We start from the raw sequence: 12500 nt of genomic DNA, 5'->3' as shown, positions 1-12500 counted from the left end.
TACGACTTTGTTTGTTTTTCTTCCTGTTGCTTTCTTTCCTAAAATTGTAAAGACAAAGTCCAATATGTCAAGATTTTCCCCCTGCTACTCATCCCATTAGCTCTGCCCGAGCTACAACAATGTGTCGGCAAACTGTTCAATCGATCTGTCTGTCCGTCTGTCCATTCCTCCAATCACCATCCATCTAACTGAGGTTACGTTCACACTATCTATCTATCTATCTATCTATCTATCTATCTATCTATCTATCTATCTATCTATCTATCTATCTATCTATCTATCTATCTATTCCTCCATTCATCCATCAGTCTATCTATCCACCCACCAACCATAACTGTCTATACAGTAAATGTTATTTTGTTTGTTTCCATGAAAACCTCTGGCTACAAGCCGATACGCTTTAGATCAACCCTCTCTCGACACGAATGCACCTCACGCAAACATTGACCACTAGCGCCCCCTATCTGGCAGGGGTGGGAGTTCCACTATAAATATATAAATATATATAATTATATTGCATTCTTTTTACTTGACAGACAATGTTTGGTGTGTTGTAAATACAGTATCATCTCTCTCTCTCTCTGGCTCTTTGTCTCTCTCTCTTTCTCTCTCTGTCGGCTGTATCTCTATCTATCTCCGTCTCTCCGCTGTTACCACATTACGGTAACGTATATATACTCGATCAGAAGCCTGCCTGTTTCAATTACATGCGTGGAAATGCCGAGTTGAAAAAAAAGACATAAAAAAACTAACAAAAAACAGTATCTGAAAAAGAATAGTAATAACTGCAATGAAAACTAACCTTCACTGAAGATATTTGTATGAGAAACGTTCTATTTTTCCCTTTTCCTTTGTTTTGTTCTGGGTTTATTTTTCTCCGTTGTTTTCTCAGTGCGTTGGCGTCAGTGTTTAAAATGTTGACAGTGTTAGTTGGTCCGTCTGCCAGTCTAGGTGTTATATGAATATGATTTATGTTAGGAAGGGTGGAGGCGGGGTAGCTTGTTGCCGGTTGGTTGTCGCGCTTTTCTTCCCCTCTGTGCTGCTGAGGTGGCTCCCTTCACTGCACCTACCTATTCCGACCTTTGACCCTTCCCTGACATTGCTGTATTAATTACCCCCCCCCCCTCCCCCCCACAACACTCGCACACACACACACACACACACGCGCGCGCGCATTGAATAGGAAATAGTCTGTACTTCGTGGCTGCATTAAAAGTGCTCGGTTGAATAGCTGTCCTGTCCAAAGCTTTGCTGAACGTCCTCTAGTCCTCTACAAGAACTGGCACGGCCGCCTCTATGTTTGAAAGCGGACTTCCTCAGTTGTATTCGACCAACCCCCAACGCATTTATTGCTTTTTGTTGCTCGTAAGCAGAAAGGATTTTTCCTGCTCAGCTGTTACGTTACGATAAATGAGTAGTGTTTTGTGCTCTTTTGGAATATGACCTCGGTAACTGGCCGAGCACTCGCTGGGCCCGCGACGCCTGTGGAAATTGATCGCAATCTAACTAAGAGTTCTTAGGACTGTATCTATGCCAAGGAGTCGGCCGGGCCAGAAGGGTTTCTGGGCGGAATCTTAAGTACCACCCCCCTCCCGACACACACACACACACACACACACACACACACACACACACACACACACACACACACACAAACGCAGCAGAAATCCGTCTGTCTTCTTTTCTCGTGTATAATTTCTACTGGTCTATCTCTTCACATTTTCTAATCAATCATGCTGACTCTGCCCCACTTAACCAATGTCAAATCTCTCCTCTCCAGCGCCACCCCACCCCCCTTCTCTCATTGATCAATGTCTGATTCCCCTAGCTGCTCTCTCTCTCTCTTCTATTTCGCCCGGCTCCCTGTCCGTCTATTTTGCCCACTCATAGCCGTAGATGTAGAGGTTCATCCGTTTGCTGTGCAGGGTGACCGTCGACAATACTTTCTGTACATTTTATACAAGATCGTTCAGGGATTTGCTTTGCGTTCTACTACCTGTCCCCACATTGTTGCTAATTAATCACCTTACAGCTGGCTAGCTAGCTGGCTGGCTGCTGAGAATGGTACTTGCTATAGCTAGCCTGTACACACGTTCTATTGCTCACTCTTCAGTGTTTACAAGCTAGCTACGTTAGCGACCAAACTAGCACACGGTTGCTATGTAAGCAAGCTGTACTGGTGACCAGGAATGTGGTATTGTGTAATTGTTTTTGTTTTTTTTCACTCATTTGAGGTTACAGTATTAATTTGCATTGTAGTGGTTAAATTGGAGATCAGAGACAAAGGTTTATTTGTAACTAACAGTGTAGCAAGTTCAGAATGAAGTGTATGTGAATGCTCTATACATGTAGACTACTTGGCATTTGTTATGAAGGGTCCATATTGAAATAAAAAACACAAAATATGTAAGCTTATTCTCTTCCATATAAGGCTGAACATAAGTTAAAGCTGAAGAATTGACATGCCTGGGACATTTTCATCTCCTTTTTTGACATCAAAGATTGCTGCATTTACATTTAGACCGCTTACTGGACAAAAGAAAGTAATTTTAGTCGGCTCAAACTCATATTTCTTCTTTTTTTTGCTACTGCTCGACACCCCATTACATCAGCCCCGTTTTTCATTAACACTATTTATGTGTTTATATCTGGCCATAATCACAATCAAATCAAGCGGAATCCGTATGCTTTATTTTTAGATTGCGCGTGAATTTGTTAAATTAGTTCCCGTTAATACATTGTAGGCCTCTCCTCATATGGGCCCTTTAATAATGCTGTCTGGTGGACCGAGTGGAGGAGGTTTTATGCAATGCAGTGGCACCATAGCGCCAGACCGAATTGAATCAATGTTCAATCGTTTGTAAAAAATCGGTCCTATTTCCCTTCCTCTGTGTTTTCTGATACTAACAGCAGACCCGCTGAACCTGTCGGGAGTTTAGCCCGGAATTAGCCCCAGTCCGTGAACGGAGAGAGGCACCCCCGCCTCGCATGACGGTGTAGCGTCGTAAAATGACTACTGGACCTTTGTTATGCCTGTAAACGATGTTGTTCTATGATTTGTCTTAGGCAATGTGCTAGCATGTAGGTTGCATGAGAAAAGGTTGGAAACGTGGGAGATTAGCGGTGCCCTGGTTACACGTGTCTAACGAGAGAGATATGACTTTCCGTGCATCTCTGATCTGGAAAACAGCTGGTGTCGTAGGCTACCTTCGTGCGCCACTTTGGAGGTCTACTTTATGTGTTTTCACTGCTGAAGTAGCTCCAAAAATTCATGTTGGGTAATGTGTAAGCAGTTCAAAGCCAGCTGGCTTTAATCTGGTATCACGACGTTTCAAGTAAATCACAGATGCAAGCTAATGTTGTATTGTCATTACGGGACATGCAATAAACGCAGTAATTAGGTTGTTTTTTTCCAGCGGATTGCTGTATTAACAGCTTACTACCACCAGATGTCAGCAGATTGCAGCTTATTGATTTTCGTTCGGCGTCATACCAAACTGCCCTTTTCGCTTCACCGCTCTCTCACTAACCCGTCTGGTCAGCACAAACCAGCTGCTGCCAGCTTTGTCTTTTTCTAGTCAACAATTTATTTTTAATTATATTTTTCTTTGAAAGGTGTGCATAATCCTAAACGTTTTCTTTTACTTATTTTGATTCAATAAATGTGTTACATTATTTGTTAGGTATTCAAACACTTCAACGTTAGAAGTTTAGATTTGCCAGCTATATTATTTCTGCAGTCTGACATTTTTTATTTAATTTCATGTATATAGTGTTGCCCTTACTGGAACTTTCTAGCGCAATTATACACACATAACACACATTGGGTACATGAACACACACACACAAACACACACACGCACCATGAATATGCATAGCAGGCATGTCGTCTGTGGTATATTTATGCGTGTGTCTATATGTGTGTGTGTGTGTGTGTGTGTGTGTGTGTGTGTGTGTGTGTGTGTTTGTACAATAGACCCAAAACAAATTCTGGAGACAACAGGCCTACTATGTGTTGCGTTCATAAAAAGGTTATTTTACTGAATAAAACAGTTAATGTTTAGCGTTATGGTTTGGATGAAAAGTCTTCCTTTCGAATAAATAATCCATATCATTTAAGAATAGTTGCTGTATGTTTATTTGTATACGGCTGATGATGTCATCAAGGCGAGACCATACAATGTGCCATGGTGGTTTTGCGGCTGTTATGTTACAGGTTTATATAATTTTTTTGACATAGGTTATTTCGTTTTTGTTATAACAGTTCAGTTGTTGAATTCAAATAAACATGCATTTGGTTTAAATATGTTATTTTGCTGTATTTGTATTTTGTCTTGACTTTATCTAGATGGTTTTCGGTGCAACCTGTCCATATGCACTCAATAATCAGTAAGGTTATATAATCAATATAAAACTTGGTTGTTATCCATAAGGGCTTTCCCACGGTTTTCTGCCTAACCCCACTAAGACAGCCCAGCACTAACTTGGCCAATGAGCACACACAGAATGTTCTCAAGCCTCACAACAACAACTATTTGCAAGCACAGGTAACCTCATTCCCAGGCTTTATTGTCTCCGGGAACACCTGTCAATATCCCTTAAAATTAGAGACTTCTGATCGAGCGATATCCGTTTCTGTTACCTGTTTTGGGTATTGCTATACCTCCATCGTTCAATATCAATAAGCTGACATGTGTGTTGCCACAACCCTTCATCTGCAGGTGACTGGCTAACCATATCAGACAATAAGAGCTTATGTTTACAATGTAATGGGTTTGACCTTTAAAACAGATCTGTTGCAAACCAGTCTACAAGTGTCTACAAGTAGTAATGGCTCCACTTTCTTAGCCCTGCATTGTGAATGCCCTAAATGTAAGCCTACACTGTTAAAAAAAAGTCTGTGAAATAAACAGTAAAAACCTGTGAAATCATGATATAAAAAAACTGTAAATAGTAAAACAATAAAGCTGTGTTTATGTTGCACATTTTTTTTGAAAAATACTAAACCAAACAAAACTGTTATTAAAGTAAAAATATGTTCACATAATAATATTTACTTTTAAAATCAACAGATTACTGTAGTTTAAACAGAAAAAAAAGAATACAAATAGCAATACAATTTTGTCAAAGTTACAACATGTAACTGTTTAAACAATGATGATAATGATTTGCCATTTTTTTCTTAAACAGAAGAAAACCGTAGGCGTTGTCAAATTTACGGATAAAAACAGTAAAACAATGTTAATAGGAATTGTCTAAAAAATGGCAGGTTATTTTTCTGGATGATATTTGGTATGGCTCTTCTAGAACGGGATGCATACTCCCAGACATGTGACTTGCTTCGTATCCTGAGGAAGAGCCACTGGTTGTGGGTAGCCTACTGAATTTTTTATGAAAATAATAATAAAACACATCAAAATGAAACCGGTATAGGCCTAGTGCATTGCAGTTCTCGGCTTTGGTGTGTAACACTGCTGAAATTGGACAACAGCATCTGTCAATCAAATCCCCTGAGCCAATTGGATGCAGTCAGCAGCCAACAGGCACATACCCCCTTTCCCCAGGTGAACTAAATCACCTAATCAAGGAGTCAGTCTAAAGGCAACAAGACAGTCATTTCAAAAACCATTCAAGGAGAACTTTTGAAGGAGGAACTTCTGTTTTCAACCCTGGACACAAAATCATGTGAAAGGTTCCTCCCCCGAAGTCAGTTGATGGAACTGACTTTGTGGAATTTGACAGAGGTCAAACATTGGCAACATCGAATTAAGACATGAAATGTGACCTCATTATACATAGGGTATGTATCTGACATTTTATTACGCAACCCTATCCCTAAAACAGGCTGATTGTAGTGGATGGTAATTGGCTAATAAAAACAACGCACCACATTTGACGATTTCGTCGTAGTGGCGCCCCCAGGCGTTGGGGTTTGAATCACAAACGCCCCCTCCCCTCTCGACTTTAACTTTGATTACTCTACTCATACTTTCCTTGCTGTTACTATGATAACTCATCAATTGAACCCCTTGGCTCTTAGAATAGATTCATAAAATAATGAAATGGCCAAACCCTGAAATGTGTTGAAGTACATCAATAGTCAGATTATTGATATGATTAAAATTAGGCCTACATTGCATTTTTCTAATCTACAGCCTATATATATCCCTTCATTTCTCCAGCTGCAGCCTTTTCGTTTATCTGTCTTTCTTTTTCTCGAGTTCCTCCGGATCTGCTGTTCAGGGGGCTGCTCTTCATCTCACGTATTCGCGCCATCTGTCTACCACGTGGTGGCGCGTGTATGTGGCGCGCGTACAGGGAATATCATTTTCTGCTTTGCTATACATGCTGCATGTAAAACAGTGTTAGTTCAATACAGCCCCCCCCGATATGTCCTCTCAATGACATCTACTTGAGGACGCGTACCGTTCACGGAGAGCGTATCCAAACAACGTGGACGTTTGTGTACGGGTACGCGTTCATCACTGGAACGCCTCTCCTATAGGAATCAAAATGAGATGAAAATAAATCGCCCACTATTTCCAAAACTACGAGGTTCTGATCTTAGCGAAAGCCAACAAGAGGCCTTCTAAAGCATAAAAGGCAGCGAAGTGGAGCAGCAAGGGCATATGTGATGAGAGTGCAGTGCGCAGTGTCCTACGCAACCGCTCGGTATCCCAGAGCGTCGTTTCCCTCGCACAGGCTATGTTGAGGAGGAAAAAACCGGAGATCTGGAGAGGGAGGCGGGAGGGGGAATGTTCAGTGGTGGTTGTACGGAGGGAGGAGTGGGGGGGAGACTGAGAGAGAGAGCGAGAGAGAGAGAGAGCGAGAGAGAGAGAGAGCGAGAGAGCGAGAGAGAGAGAGAGAGAGGAATTTGCTCTTTAATTAGGATACGGAACGGCGCTGTGTAGCCAAAGAGGACAGAGAAGAGACTAAAGGGGAAGAAGTGCTACAAAAAAAATAGAAGAGGAGGGGGGGAAAAGAAAAGTGTGGAGAACCGTACGATGTTACGCACCGAACAAAAGAGAGAACGAGCCGGACTCTGAAACATCGTTCTTCTTGTGATGTTTTCCAAAGGATATATGCATTTGACACCGACGCAACTCTTGTTCCGGAGGGATTGATGGTGCCACTCCGGCAAAGAAATCCAGAGGACCCAGCCGAGAGGCGGAATTCGCATGCACTCGCTTGAATCATGCTCGGGTTGTGGATCATAACTTTGGCGATTACTTTGGACAAAGGTGAGAGATGTCGGACTGTCTGTCAGCGCGTGCACTATACACTGCTCGGCCCCGGCCGGCTTACGTTAATGATGCAGTGTGTGAACAGTATTGTGAGGGGGGGAAAAGTTACTGTTGGGAGTTTTTTTGTTTGAATCTTGGCGTAAGCATTCGGGGTTCGTGCCCGCCGCTGTCCGCGTGCACCCTGAATTATTGTGTGACTGCGTGGTCGATGTGGGCGCGTGCCCGCCGCGTGTTATTAACTTATGTTGTGATTAATTGGTGGACAACCGCGCAATTAGCCCACGGCTGTTTTTTCTTTTCTTTTAGAGGTAATGAGGAATATTCAGGCTGTTCTCTGTGTGTCTTTGTGTGAGGACGGCCACAGACAGTCTCAGTCAGACGAATTGCATTCATATTTCTTCAATTACACTATTATGCGCTTTGGGGAAGAATGGCCGGGTGAAGGGGAGGGATCAGTATAGAGAGGCAGCCGGTGAAAGAAAAATGTATAAAGAGATATAAATAAAGGGTATGGGGGAAAAGACAGAAATAAAGAAAGAGCTAGAGAGTGGGGAGACAGAGAGAGAGAGGGGGAGCGAGAGAGAGAGCTCCTATGTAGAGCATCTCCATGCTATATTAGTCTGACATGACCTTTGAAATGCATGAATAGATTTTATTCACACATGCAAACGGAGCGTGGCCCGACGCCGTTGCGCAGAAAACGTGTTACACACACGCTCACACACGCACACATGCACACATGTACGCAAAAACACTAACACACAGACAGCAACACACACGCACGCACACATTGCGCATAAAGTGCCAGAGCGCCTTGATTGATGAGGTGGCGATTCAACGCCCGCCGTCCGGTTGAGCACGTGTCACACCGGATCAATTCCCCAACACGCGCCTGAGAATACACTCAAACATACAAAGAGACAAAGGCACATAGGCAAACACGCGCGCGCGCGCACGCACGCACGCACACACACAGACTGACAAACTTTAACACACACACACACACACACACGCTAACATTCACACACAACATCACCACAAAGACAGACCGTGTGTGTGTGTGTGTGTGTGTGTGTGTGTGTGTGTGTGTGTGTGTGTGTGTGCGTGTGTGCGCGTGTGTATGTGTGCGAGCGCGCGTGTTTGTGTACCGGAGCACCGTGCACGGATGTCTGAGAGGTTGAGAGCGTGCCTCCCGCTCAGTATGCAGGTAACGTCTAGCGCCGACATGCGCGCGCTTTATGCCGTCCATGCACCGCGTGAAGAACGCAGGTACCTACCAATGGCATTTTATTCAAACATAAACCAGAGTCCTATTCATTACACCAAATGATAGCCCTGAGTGTATCGATTCCTCGATTTATTGGTTGGTTGCCTGATAGATATCCCCTGACCACCCAAAGTGCGTGAAGTCGTTCGAGCGTCAGGGCAATGTCAGTAGACCGTCACGCAGTATCAGTTCCAAAGACACCGGTGATTAATTGCAGTGGCTCGCGGCTATGTGTCTCGAGGGGGGGGCTAGGGAAGTATATAGCCTCTGGTGTTTAGAGAGAGAGGGCTGGTGGTGGTAGTTTTTGCGGTGGTGGTGCGTTGGTAGCGGTGTTGTGTGTGGGTGGGGGGGGGGGGGGGCGGTTTGATAACGGCTATTCGTCCTCCCGTTACCGAGCCCATACGGTTGGTTCCCTCTCGCCTCTCCTGGGCCCTACTGTCTCGCTCATCATCGCCGGTTGCCGAGGAGAACAGGGTGTGCGCATGCAGCCCCACACCTGCCTCAGCATATACCTGGCTGCCTGGCGCCAGGCTTCTGCAGGCAGCCGATGTTAAAGCCAGCCGATTGAAATCTAGAAAGACCTGACGCGCACACACACACACACACACACACACACACACACACACACACAACCATAATGGAATGGATTACAATAATATATTATAATTAAATAGAATACAACAGCAGCGGTAACAGTGTGTGTGCGCGCGTGTGTGCGTGTGTTTCCATGATCTGAGCAGTTTGTTGGCTGACAGGATCAGGAATAGGACAGGCTGGCCGCCGGCTACAAAAGTGTTGTTTTTTTGTGGCTTTGTTTATTTTTTGTGCTAGAGTCGCTGAACTGCTCCGCTATCCGATCACCCATAGAAGGAGCAGCTTATGAGCCAAGCCATGGCAGCACCAAAGCTTAGCTCCTCTCCTCCTCTCACCACCACACACACACACACACACACACACACACAGGCAGCAGTGCACGCACGCGCACACACACACACACACACCCACACACTCCCATACACACAGGCACACACCTGTCCCATCCCCCGCTTCTTTTTTCCCTTGTGTCCTCCCACAAACACACACGCAACACACACACACACACACACACACACACACACACACACACACACATAGTCACACATGCAGGCACGCACTCACACGCGTGAACGGCAGATAGAGGCCTTGCTCATGCATACACATTGGTGCCTATACCGCCAGCTCCTCTTTCTCCTCCTCCTGTCACCAGAACAGCAGCAGGGATGTGAAGAGACAGGCCCCAAAACACAGAGAGAGAGAGAGAGAGAGAGAGAGAGAGAGAGAGAGAGACGAAGATGGAAAGAAATAGTGAAAGAGGGAGATGGGAGAGGGAATGACAGAGAGAGAGACATGGAGAGGGCAGAAGAGGGAGAGACAGAGAGTGAAAGAGACAAAGAGGTTTCAGTACTAATCTATTGACATGAGAGGATATCAGATGATAAACTAAATCTGACTCAGAAAATTCTGAGTCTTCCAATACAGAGAGAACAGGAACAGCTAGTCCTGATTCCTTCGGACGCAGTGTGCTTGAATCCGGATTGGACAGGAAACCCTTGGAGTTTAAACCCTCCCAGGTCTTTCTTAAGTACTGTGTGGCATGTGATAGATATACAAAGTGTCTACGTCGCGTCATGGGTAACTGAACTATCGGAGCGGCCCGGCTTTTGACGGAAACCTGCTTCTTTTTTAAACCAATAGAGAGTTCCTTCGAACCAGGAACCCCCATTGTCATTCAAGATCCAGGCAGTCAGGACTTGAAGTACAGCAGCCAACAAATAACCTCCAACCAATACGGGATGTAAACCTATGAAGCTCAACCTATATGAAGGGCGGTGTGAAAGCGTTGTTTGTCACCAGGCCTTTCCGCCTGCATAATGCTTGGATGGGAATGGCAGGATATTGGCTGCGGGTCAAGTCAAAGCACACATATTGTATATATTAAGGCTAAACAATAGCACACACCGCAGGTATACCAATATATATCCTCCTATGCAATATCATATCCTTAATCTTATATGGGAAATGTCATCAGGCACATAAGCCATTCCATACACACAGGGATCCCTCTATAAATCCATGGCACAATGGGCAGATTGTCTGCGCAGGTATTGGAACAGAGGTGCTCTCATCCCATTGTGAGAGGGTTTTAGTGGGTGAACCGAATCAATTGAAAAGAGGAAGGGGAACATCTCTGAAGGGGGAGCAGAGCTAGACATGCATCCAGTCTGTGATGGCAAGCATATGTTAGAGCTACCTCTCTCTCTCTCTCTCTCTCTCTCTCTCTCTCTCTCTCTCTCTCTCTCTCTCTCTCTCTCTCTCTCTCTCTCTCTCTCTTTCCCTCTTTCACATCCGTCTTTTTGTTTCCCTCTCTCCCCTCTCGCTGAGTCTCAGCAAGTCTTCTTTGTGCGTGGTTGTGTGTGTGTTTCTGTGTGTGTCTATGTGTTTGGTTGTGTGTCAGTGTGTGTCAGTGTGTGTCTGGGTGTCTGTGTGTGTGCGGTTATGTGTGTCTGTGTGTGTCTGTGTGTGTGCGGTTGTGTGTGTGTGTGTCTGTGTGTGTGTGTGTGTGTATGTGCGTGTCTGTGTGTGTGTGTGTGTATGTGTGTGTGGGTTGGGATAAGAACAATTGAATGGGCCCCTCAGATGAGCTCCATTCAGCGACATCTTGAAGGACTTAAGAATGTGAACCAGCGCGGTGTGGTGAATTAAATCAATCTGATCCATTACCACATCGCTTTCACAGGATATCCCTCCTTCCTTCTCCTCCCCGGCTTATAAACTGCAGTCTGAGGCTCCCTCTGTGTGTGTGTGTGTGTGTGTGTGTGTGTGTCTTTGTATGTGTGTGTGTGTGTGCGTGTGTGTGTTTGTGTGATGGGGACGTTTTTCTTTGTACTTTTCGGTGATATGTCTGTTATCTCTGTGCATCCATTTTTCCCATGGTTTTTATCCTCAGCCTCGTTTGATGTGAGCCAAAGTATATAGCTGAAAGTCAACTTCAGCTTCAGTTCTTTTTTTATGCTTGATGTCGGTGAATAAACAAGGCGCATGTGATCCAATCCATCTCATAATGCCATTGTGCATGTAGATGCCTTGAAATGGATGGGACCAGTGTGTGTCAAACTGACAACCTGCAATTGATATGGCATTCGAATGCTGCCTTTGGCTTTTCCGAGGCTTGGACCTATGAAATGATGTGTGTTTGTGTGTGTGTGTGCGTGTGTGCGTGTGCGTGTCTGTGCGTGTGCGTGTGTGTGCGTGTGTGTGTGTGTGTGTGTGTGTGTGTGTGTGTGTGTGCTTGTTTGCTGGGTCATTGTCCTTGAGAGTCAGTGGAGGTCACATGACATTTGTGACATGTGTCTTCTTTGGTTTGAGGTTTGGGTGATTCAGAGGCTGCAGGGGCTGGAAAGGCGATGGGCTTTTTGCAGTAAGCTGGTGCATACAATATCACACCTATACACTATCAACATTGGCCGATGCTACGCTAGGCTCACCTAGCACCTGCTAACCTGCGGCCACCACGTGCCCCGCCCAGTGAACAATGTGCTGAGTTGAGTTGTGGCGCGTGGCCATGCGAGATGGTAATATGTTGTTGCACCATCGCAACGTACACTGCACCGCCAAGCTAAGTTGTGTATAGCTAAGCACATTAAACTCCTCGTCCTGGACCTGTGTGTAGAGATTGTAAAAAAAAAAAAAGTAGGTCTTCACCCTCGGTCTTCCATATGCTGCCGCAAAATGATAGATAACAATACCGAGAGGTAACACCTGGCCCATTTCTTCGCTGTAGCGAGTCTAGGCTGTAGCATCTCCCGTTGGGACCTGGTAGGGGGGAGGGTGACCGCGGTAGTGTGTTTGAGGGGTGGGGTTTATTCGTGTCTTTTCATTTGGAAAAAGTCGGGGGGGAATCAGTTCCAATACGTCTGTTTTTTTACTTCATGTTCTAATCTATAGCTCAT

At 44.9% G+C, this 12500-nt stretch overlaps 1 protein-coding gene across 1 annotated transcript in view; it reads left to right on the top strand.

Moving 5' to 3' along the window:
- Window positions 1-7006: 7006 nt before the first annotated feature.
- The window catches only part of kirrel1b (kirre like nephrin family adhesion molecule 1b), a 59016-nt gene continuing 53522 nt past the window's right edge, over window positions 7007-12500 (top strand). Inside the window, exon 1 of the mRNA XM_079751452.1 lies at window positions 7007-7241. Within this exon, the coding sequence (XP_079607578.1) occupies window positions 7196-7241 (46 nt within the window). The 5' untranslated portion in view covers window positions 7007-7195. The remainder of the gene's footprint in view (window positions 7242-12500) is intronic.

Source organism: Pollachius pollachius (assembly GCF_949987615.1).
Source record: "Pollachius pollachius genome assembly, chromosome: 14".
NCBI lineage: Eukaryota > Metazoa > Chordata > Actinopteri > Gadiformes > Gadidae > Pollachius > Pollachius pollachius.
Note: the sequence above shows the minus strand (reverse complement) of the source record. Positions and strands in the feature narration are given on the sequence as shown.